The sequence below is a fragment of the Phoxinus phoxinus genome, assembly GCF_949152265.1.
Source record: "Phoxinus phoxinus genome assembly, chromosome: 5".
Classification (NCBI taxonomy): domain Eukaryota; kingdom Metazoa; phylum Chordata; class Actinopteri; order Cypriniformes; family Leuciscidae; genus Phoxinus; species Phoxinus phoxinus.
The window spans coordinates 29,031,656-29,041,898 of NC_136880.1; the positions used below are offsets into that span (position 1 = coordinate 29,031,656).

At 36.8% G+C, this 10,243-nt stretch overlaps 2 protein-coding genes across 15 annotated transcripts in view; one reads left to right on the plus strand and one right to left on the minus strand.

Moving 5' to 3' along the window:
* The window catches only part of amph (amphiphysin), a 35,834-nt gene extending 30,858 nt beyond the window's left edge, over positions 1-4,976 (minus strand). For 10 of the 12 annotated variants that reach the window (XM_079613074.1, XM_079613075.1, XM_079613071.1 and 7 more), the window contains exon 1: positions 4,791-4,976. In XM_079613074.1, coding sequence (XP_079469200.1) covers positions 4,791-4,859 — 69 coding nt within the window. In that variant the 5' untranslated portion in view covers positions 4,860-4,976. The remainder of the gene's footprint in view (positions 1-4,790) is intronic. The other 2 variants (XM_079613067.1, XM_079613066.1) reach the window with 1 other exon arrangement.
* Positions 4,977-5,826: 850 nt separating this feature from the next.
* otulinb (OTU deubiquitinase with linear linkage specificity b) lies at positions 5,827-10,188 on the plus strand. Of its 3 annotated transcripts, none has more exons than XM_079612710.1 (9): positions 5,827-5,963; positions 6,214-6,381; positions 6,516-6,728; positions 7,373-7,443; positions 7,539-7,645; positions 7,715-7,855; positions 7,997-8,113; positions 8,623-8,892; positions 9,594-10,188. In XM_079612710.1, exons 1-9 carry the CDS (start codon positions 5,842-5,844, stop codon positions 9,849-9,851), a joined length of 1,467 nt encoding a protein of 488 aa, XP_079468836.1. In that variant the 5' UTR covers positions 5,827-5,841; the 3' UTR covers positions 9,852-10,188. The 3 variants fall into 3 exon arrangements, with proteins under 3 accessions (XP_079468836.1, XP_079468837.1, XP_079468838.1); XM_079612711.1 differs by having other exon boundaries at positions 5,901-5,968; XM_079612712.1 differs by having other exon boundaries at positions 5,960-6,008.
* Positions 10,189-10,243: the final 55 nt, after the last annotated feature.

The window sequence follows — 10,243 nt, forward strand, 5'->3', positions numbered from 1 at the left end:
TAGTTTGACTGCTTAAGTCATACAACGTGCATACAATGACAACATACAACCAATGGACTTAATGTGAGCAGGTTGTGTGCAAACAACATACAATAGAAGTCTTTATAGTCTATTACAAAGGAAATGGATGTTTTGCTTTGGCAAACACACACACCTTCTGGGTTGTCCAACCTGTACAGACAAACACACCAACTATAAATATTGTTATGTCAGGCTAACTAAAACCTGCACTTCATGTGGTGTGACTATTAACTGATCTTAATCATAGTCTAAAATATAATGTAATATTAAATTATAAAACATACCATAATTTTTAGCTCCTTGAGGAAACAACCACAGATTGTGCTTTTTATTTAAAGTGTATGATTCAGTGAGATTCAAAAGTTTTAGAACCACACTGTAAAAAATGAATTACATTGTATCTATTGATTTTTTTTTACATAAAATTTTTAGCTTCACAATATACCCTGAAAGTTGTTTCAACTGGCCTAAAAAGAGTTGTCTGAACAAGCAAGTTAATTTTGAACAATATTGCGGATCAGTGTTTAATAAAAACACCTTTGTTGTAAGCAGCAGATTGCAGATATATGGCATTTCCTCTGGGAAAGGCAGTGCCTCCTCATAAAATTGGATGAGAAAATAATTAAAATGCAAAAAAAAAAAAAACACCGCAAATATTATATTGCTGTTTTAATATATTATACTGCTGATAACACTGAAGGCTTATATGTATACAGTGATAGGGGTCGTATTCCTATAGGTAGACGTGGATCAACTGAGAGTCAGCTGATGCGAGCTTGACTGACGTGACCGGCCAGAACTGACGCTACGCTTGATGTGTAACTGAGACATGCATTTACATTTGAATTTTTTTTTTAACTGAGGAAAAACTGAATCATGCAAGGATATTTACTAAGGTTTGCGCTCATCAATTAACTGGTGTTTGCACCATTATTTACTGCCTAAAAAAGCACATCTTAAACCAGACGCTAACTGGTAGATTGCGTTGGTCATTATGGAAATGATCCGGCTGCGTCTGTGTTCTTTAATTTGCGTGTTGTCAGTAGATCACACACATTTTCCACTATCATCTGAGGTTTTATGGAATTGCGCTCTCATGTTAATTTGCCTTGTTTAGTAAATCTGGCCCATAGTTTATAGTATAGTATAGTATAGTATAGTATAGTATAGTATAGTATAGTATAGTATAGTATATATAATATAATATATAGCATAATACAAAACCATAAGAAAAACCAACTGACAAAATTTAAAAATTCAAATGTATTGTATTGCTAATTTATATTTTGCTGAACAATTTATTAATTTATTGGCTGAAGAGGCGTTTTGCATTTACAAACAAACTGAAGGTGTTAAAACGATGTTACAGAGGGTAATTAAGACACTTGCTGAAAGAGATAAAGTGGTACGTTTAAGTAATAGTTACAATTATACAAACATAATTGACGTGTTTAATACAATACAGTAAACTGCACAGAACAGTAAAGACAATAGCTCCCATCATGTGTAAAAGTGAGAGTATATTGCACAGGGCTCAGTCAGTAAACCACAGGAACGGCCCCCCCTGGGAACATGAATAATGTCACATACAAAAGCTCCACATTACTCCTGGGTGGAAAGAACGTGCCATCTGAGTCTTTTCTTTGTAACACACTCACACATGTGAGAGGCTTTGATATGGATCAATAGGTAGTGTGTTGTGACACCAGCATCCCTTGATACATATACTGTAAATGACATCAGGAAATATGCATCACAAAGATACAGTATAACATTCATGCAATACATGCAATGCTCTCTAATCAGGCTCAATACTTTAATAATGCACACAAATATTTTTAAAATCAATGAAAAATAAAGAGATCAGAATATTATACTGCTGTTAATAACAAAAGTACCAAAATACATTACTTTAAATATAGCACTTTATCACACTATAGAGACCATCACTCCGGTGTGTGCTCATCTGTATTTCAATTCTTTAAAATGTCCTAAACCTCACATCTAGAGTCTGAGAATCAACACTGAACTCTCCAGAAGGCAAATGGTACTAACCTAAGACACAATGCCTGGAAGCATGGGAACACTATACAACAGAAGCCGCCAGCCTATGAAATATTAACACAGTTCAGGCCTAAAAAACAGACACTGCCTCATCCATTCAGGCGAGTTATGTCCTCTATTTTATGTTGACAAATGATCTTTCAAAAAGTGTTTTATAATGTTTACCAAAAAAAAAAAAAACTACGAAAAAAACAATTAATCTCATAGCTTTGCTAAACAAAGTGGAAAACCTAATCTCTTTTATAGCAAATGGAACAGCCATTCAAACAATTATACATGATTTTCCAAGATGTGGATTCTAATATTTATCCTGCTATACACAAGAGCAAATGACAAATCAATTTACATGCGTTTTCACTGTCATTCTGCTTTAAAAAGGCATTGAAAATATTTGTAAAACATTAAGTCACGGCACTAAGCATAATCGATGCTGCATCCAGTTCACTATTTCACTGTCACAACGCTGCAATGTTCCTCTGACAGTATATGCAACATGATTATGAGTGATCCCTGTTGATATGAGGTATTCTGTCCCCACCAGAACTCAGATTAAAGGATCTCTTACACCCCTTATCGTGTTATCTGCCCTGGCCAGGATATTCTGTTCCAGAGGCAAGTAAATTGTATACCTGCTCTTAAATGTGCTAGTCTTAACTCTCTAAAGGGAATCATGTTACAATGAGATTGTGAACAGTCAGGCTGAACTTTGTGGCTTTATTCTCTTATCAAATCAGATCAGATTTATTGTCTGCGTGGCTTCATCACGTGGTAATATTCATAAATTATATAGGACCTAGAAAAACTAGAAATGATAATATATTATGACAAAAATGTAATATAACACAAATGAGGGAAATATTATTCTCTGTTGGCAACATACCAAAGCTCTGCTTTTCATTATAACAATTTATAATGAGTCATCAGGTAAAGTGGGGAAAATAGGTGTCATGATCGATTGTTTCTTAAATGCCATGAGGCAATCAAATATAGCAGTCATTAATAACTGCCAGGAGGATCCTGGTTATGAAAATGTTTTCATTTGCCTGACGTCACTGTAGTGGTTGTGGTTTTGATGTCTAAATTGTCTCAGCAAGAACTGCACACAGCACTTAACCAGCTTCTTAAAACTCAAAAAAGAATATAAACTTGTATTGCAGTTTCTGCAGGGGGAGTCATTTTTAATGATTGTTGAATGGTCAGTTACAAAAAACATTGTTGCAATGGTTTTGCTGTATCTTAAAATGTTTTAGTTTTAAAAATTTGGGCAGTAGCTTTCATCTATAATGGGACATTTTTTAATTGTTCTGATGGATAATAACCACTAATAATTATACTACTAAGAGCTAACATGTCCTACATAACATAATAGACCTTAGTCAAGCTGGTCAAGTCTTGCACCAGTAACAAAGCAACTTGTGTTCCAAAATCCAGCTTGGCCACTTTAAACAGACACGTGACATGTAATTAACTAATTTAAATGAAGAAAATATTTACATTGCTTTGATCTATTTACATTTAGGAGGGTTTTAGCAACTCCAAAGGCAGGCAGAGGATGTAAAGCTTATTAGGTCTCCATCACGCATCTACCAAAAACTGTCACACAGTTCATACATGAAAACATGAAACGCGGATTTCAAGGGAATCTTCACTTTCGATGTCTCACTACAGCTGGCCCTCGGTCTGTGAGTGAACCGTGGGTATTAAAAGAAAAGCAATCCTCTTACTGCAGCTCGGCTCGGGCTGGGAAAACCACTACTGCTCTGTTTACCAGACGCCTTCAGTTTACTAGCTGACAGACATTTCATTTTCAGTTCGCTAACTGCAAAATATTGCGCAGAAAAAAATCCGTATAACCCCATTAGCAAATCCCATTCTGCAACTGAATACCATTGTCAAAGACACCACTCGAAAGCGATACACCTCCTCGTCTAGTTGGGCTATTTCTCATTTTAAACAGAGCGAGACTGCAGCGTGTCTCTCTACAACCACAGTAAGCGGCCTTCACGATCTCGTGGCCACTAGGAAATCTCCCCTGCTAGTATTCATACCGCATAGACGAGGGCATCCCCCACCTCCCCTTCTCCTGACCTTGCAGGAAAATGACAGCTTCAACCAATATCTTGGGTAATAATGGATTACATCGTCAGAAATGCCAGGAAAGTCGATATAGAAAAACACCTAGCCAAAATAAGAATGAATAGCTATAGGCAGTATGACATAGGCTACAATAATACGTGTCACTGTATCAGTGACACATTATAATCTACTAGTCATACAAGGTTTTCAAACTGAGATCAATCATTTCTCCAACACGAAGGTACATCATATATTTAGGCCACAAAGTATGATAATTCCTCGAAGGTTTAAGAGGGATTTCAGTCATGGAGAGCTTCTCGTAGTCGCTTTTAAATGGCAGTGCTGGCTAAGATTGCAGTCTGCGCATTTCTGACGCCAGCAATGATGTTGAAGTTCTGATGCACTGAAAATGTAAACTTATGCATGTGAGAAAGGACAAATAAAAACACATTTTACTCTAACCTAAAATATTTCAGGTTCAATCGCACACCTGAATCTCCTTCCCCTACCCGGAGCATCTGCTGGACAGCTCCACGAAGACAAAATGCTGCCTTTTGCTCTATCAACCGTCCTCTAAGAATCAAGTCATTTTTCATCCATCACAGATAAGAAAATAATTAGACCCATACCTTTTCCTGTGCCCGACTGAGCCTCTTTTGGACGTTTTTGGCAAATATGCCCGTCTTAATTTCAGCCATGGCTGCTAGTGCTCTGAGACGAGAAAGGCGACGTTTCAGCACCTCCAGAGCAGAGGAGAGCGAAGGGGGAGGAGCGACATTTAAAGCCACAGCGCGCGCCACAGAGAACCCTCACCAACTAGGCTATTCGTCAATATTAAGATGTTGGATATCAAATATGTTTGACAAATTCATCGTTATTTTTTTCGGTGAACATTATAATATTAGCACGTGTTTGACGACGAGGATGCCCTCGAGAGACTGGTAAATGTGCGTCGCAATAATGTGCTCTACTGCATCTCTTGTGGTTGCTTGTATTCTTACATTCTTTTGCTCACGCTTTACGCTCCAATCCCTCCCTGTTGCCTACTTTTGATGCCCCCTTGATGGAGAAGGCAAAACAGGCGCCGTGTGGTCACATTCACCGCCCGGTTTTTATTTATTTATCAAGAAATATTAATTAATTGCATTTCTCTGTTCCCTTTTTTTATTTATAATGTTTCATCTTAATGCAGTAGCTATAGGCTATATAATATAAAGGATCCCCTACTTTTATTCATTGCTATTAGAAAATGTATAGCCTGCCCTACAACAATTATGAATAAAAAAAATAATAAAAAAAAATATGAATAAACTAAATGCTGTCATCTAGTGGATGAAAAAAGTAGTGGAAGATACCTGATCTGAAAAACAGCCAATTTGTTTTGGTGTTTCTAGGTAGAGTGTTACATTTCTTCAATCGTATATTGGCTTATTTATGTATAACTTTAATGTATAAAATTAATATAAATTAATAAGTAAACATTACAGCAAATGTAACAGTGTTACCAGAAAAAGATAACACCATTCTGAGATATTTTCCACTAAATGCCGCTAAAACGGTCATATTTTATTGAGCTATGGTGACCAAACACTAACGAGACCAAACATGCCACATTATGCCGTAAGCAGGCACAAAAACTTCATAAACAAACAAGCTCAGCGACGCTTAAAATAAGCGGACATGCCAACACGAAGCGGCTGCGCGCCGGGATTTCCGGAAAACTACATTTCCCTTAATCCCCCATTCACCGGAAGTATTTGTAAACTCTGTATAGTCCCCGTTCGGGAGGACGGTAAAAGCAGGTAAGGTAAATACAAGCGCCTTTTTAGCAGTTTTGTCTGAGTGTGGTTAGTAAATCGTTGCATTAATAATTACTATTTTCTATTTGGAATGGTAATGTCACTGATGATATTGTGGAACCTGATTGAATGCGGAAGTGTTTCTGTTTGTTTGCATTGTGAATGTGATGTGAAGAAGTGCAAAAGTAAGGTAGTCACCTTCAAGCTTCACGTTTGATATTAAGTATTTATTTGTATTTCCCATCTGCATCAGCCCACCATGCAGAGATGCAGGTTGGACCTTCCTGCACATGTGTCATTATGATTCAGGTACGAAGGATGTGCAGAATCGCCAAACTGACCAAGTCAAAACCATGAACAAAAAATCAAAGTTTGATTTTGGCCAAAAGAGTCAGAGTAAAAAATCCAAAAAGAATCATGGGTATGCCATAGCACTGATTACTTTTTTTATTGCAAGTTAAAAGTTGTTATAATATTAGTCAATTGTAAACATTTTATATCTACGCATAGGCCTATGTTATTTCATGTTGGACATAACTGGTCCTCCTCTCTTAGATCGACACAGAGCACTCAAGGTCAGAAAGCAGAAGTGAAGGGCCGGGCTGCTGGAAAGGATGCTTATTCTCCTGGACCTGAGAGAAGCTCTGAATCTACCCGCAGTATGCAAAAACGTGCTCAGGAGGAGGCCAAATCTACTCGTAGTGACAGTAATTCATCATCCCAGCAACATCTGATGAAGACATCAAGGTCTGCTGAAGATGAAAAAGGGTAATTCTTCCTGTCAATTCAGCTGATTCAATGCAGTGCAGTATGGCTGTGTCTTATACAGTAGGTGCTTTGGGGAGAGCAGTGTAAACTGTGGCACTTTTTTACATACGTGCTCCTCAAGTCAAAGATAAATTACAGAAGATTAAATTAATACTCCTAAGGATAATTCTGGATGTCTCATGTGAAATTGAGGCTAAACTAGATAGGAGTAAGACAAATAATTTGGGAATACATTTACATTTAATTTACATTTCAAATTTTACATTTGGATTTCAATAAAAAAAACATCACTTGTTGTTTTGGTAAAATGCTTCTTTTAATAATTAATAGCTAATCTTTGGTCAAATAATTTACATGGTTTTATACAATGACAATTCATTAATATGTACAATATAAATTTTTAGACCTGGTTTGCTTTGGCATAAAATTATTTTTACTTGCTATGTAGAAAATGTAACTTGACACGCAATAACAGTGTTTAAACAAATCACTTTTAATAATTAATTCACCTGCATCACTCAATCACATGCAGGAGAGATGTATAAACATAAATATGTGGCTATGTAACAAATATAATGCGCCATTTACTAGATTAAGGAAGTGAACATTGCACCATTTTGCAAGTGAGTCTTATTGTTTCTTAGTGAGTTGGACCTGTACAGAGGAGAAGAGGAAATAGAACAAGAACTGCAGGAGAAGCACCAGTCAAAGTCAGGTAGTGGCCAGTTTTGAATGTTCAGTCTGTATTAAAATGTTTGAGATATGTGAGGTTGTTTTTGTCTGAGCTAGAGGTGTCTTTATTCCCATCAGTGGCCGTTGGTGAGGCCCAGAGCAGTGTGTCAGCTGCAGAGGATCTTCAAACCTACAGCGAGAGAGAATGGAAAGGCAATACCACTAAAAGTCAGCTTATCCGAAAGGTGAGTCGTCTTCTCTCACACATTACCGTGTTTATTAAAGGAGCCTGCTCTCATCCGCATCTTTTTCAGGGTTATGAAGCAATAGCCAGTGAATTCAATCTATGCATAGTAAGAGGCGATAACTATTGTGCCCTGAGGGCGACACTCTTCCAGGTGCTCAGCCAATCCAAACAGCTTCCTGCCTGGTTACATGAGTCTGATATCATTAAGGTAATTTAGCCTTATTGTGTTTAGACATTAGGCATCCTTATTACATCCCTACTAATTCAGGACTTCCACAAAGCAGCATATTAATATAGAATGTTATTATGTGTTAAATTAATTTGGTGCATTTTGAATGTCTTGTTATAGTGGCCAAAGGAAATGCATTCTGATAAGGATTTTATTAAGGAGTGGCAGTTTCCATTTGAAAGCAGGACAAGCACAGTACAACATCTTGAACAATGTCTGGAATTACTGAAGACAAAGGTTACTTTTGTCATTTTTCTTCATTGCTTATGTATGACTATTTGTCTCTTATGCTCAGAAATGCTGTATTTTTTATTTATTTTTTTCATAAAAAAATAGTAATATTGTAAAAAATTATTATAGTTAAATGTATTTTCTATTTGAATATGTTTTAAAATATAATGTATTCCTGTGATGGCAAAGCTGTTCTTTCAGCATCATTACTCCAGTCTTCAGTGTCACATGATCCTTCAAAAATCCTTCTGATATGCTGATTTGGTGCTTAAGAAACATTTCTTATTATTATCAATGTTAAAAACAGTTGTGCTGCTTAATATTTTGTGGAAACCGTGATGCATGTTTTTTAGGATCCTTTAATAAATATAAGAACAGCATTTGAAATAGAATTTTATATGTAAATTAATGTAATTTGTTTTATCAATAAGTCTTTGCTAAATCAAAGTATTACAATCTTACTGACCCCAAACTTAACTGAACCTGCTGACAATATTTTATTGCTTTGTCTTTAGTGGCAAGAGGCTGTTGAGTGTAAATCTCTTGAAGAGAGGGAGCGCATGTGCCAGCAGGTGTTCAGAGGTCATGATGAGGAGTATGAGCTTCTGGAAGCGCTGAAGTTCTTGATGCTGAGGACTGCCGTTCAGTTGCACTCAGATATGGAGAAGGGCTCTGAGGTACCAGAGTTCTGCTGGCTCCTCTTTGCTCGTGACTCGTCCAAAGGCCCCAAGACCTTCCTCACCAACCATCTCAGACATGTAGGATTCAGTGGTGGGCTGGAACAGGTGAGCAAAAAATTGTTTACAAAATAACTTTTCACTTTATTTAATTCTGGACCAGTCATGAATGAATAATTACTACTAGGGACTGTTATTATACTACTGTCATTTAAAGGTAGGGGTGGCAATTTCAGAGAGTTTAGCAGTAGCAAGCTAGCTTTAAAAGCATGAGATTACCTCACGTCTCAAAGCACATAACATTCCAACAATAATGAACGTAAACAACTTACAGAGATCTTACTTGTACCACCTGACTGCTGCAGATTCATTTGGGCGTTGATAGTGTTGACATAGAAACGCATAAATCCGAATCTGAGGATGTACTGAAAAAGGAGGAACTTTAAAAGGCTGTCTACAACTCTACATAGCACGAAACACACTGATGACTTGTGATGTCTGCGCTATAGCAGGGTGTGTGTGGTATGGAAACGCAGATGTTGACAGGCAGGTAGGACAGCTTATGCAATGATTGGACGAACATTTTTGGGGCCTTAGACTTCCACAGAAGATATATGTAGATGTTTTAATATTTAGACTACTTCTATTATTGATTATTGTTAAGATTTGATGAGCGTTTCAACTAGTATAACAAAAAGTGTTTATAAAAAAAAAAGTTGCCTACCCTACCTTTAATTCATGCCTTTGTTTAAATGGATGAAGTGATCATATTTTTATGAAGGAACCCCTCCTGATGTAATGTTGTTTAGGTGGAGATGTGCCTCCTGGGTCATTCCCTTCAACAGACGATCCGGGTCGTTCGGCTGTATAAGTGTGACACAGAAGAGTTTATCACATACTACCCGAATGACCACAGGGAAGACTGGCCTCATCTATGTTTACTTACAGAAGATGACAGACACTACAATGCAGTCGTACCCAAAAAGTCCTCCAAATTTGATGAACGCGGTAGGCCAAAGTGGAATCAACCCTCAGATGGACAATCAAGCATAACTACACGTTTTTAAAGAGTACACGGCAATCACACACAATCTACAGAACTCAGGAGTTACTGTACAATCCTTTGTGCTTTCCACATTGCAGTTCTTGCATTTATTTTTTGGGATAATTTTTCCTTTCTTATCTTTCTTTATTTTGATAAATGTAAAGATTTGTTATCCTTATTCTGCTACCAATGTAATTTTGGATAAAACAATGCATTTCTAAATAAATCTTTGCAGTGGTTATATGAGACATAGCTGGACCTCCAGGTGGGATGGGAGATTATTTTAAAATGATTTTCATTAGATTACAAGGTTAATTATTGCTTTGCTTAATTACAATAAAAATCTAACCATAAGTCTAGACTTGTTCTTTTGCTTTTCTAGATTAAGTAGGCCTATTAAATTAAACTTCTTTA

Coding starts and splice junctions, on each gene's coding strand:
- otulinb (XM_079612710.1), top strand. CDS start 5,842: ATGCCAACACGAAGCGGCTGCGCGCCGGGATTTCCGGAAAACTACATT. Junction 6,729..7,372: donor TCTGCTGAAGATGAAAAAGG/GTAATTCTTCCT, acceptor ATTGTTTCTTAG/TGAGTTGGACCTGTACAGAG. Junction 7,856..7,996: donor ATGAGTCTGATATCATTAAG/GTAATTTAGCCT, acceptor GTCTTGTTATAG/TGGCCAAAGGAAATGCATTC.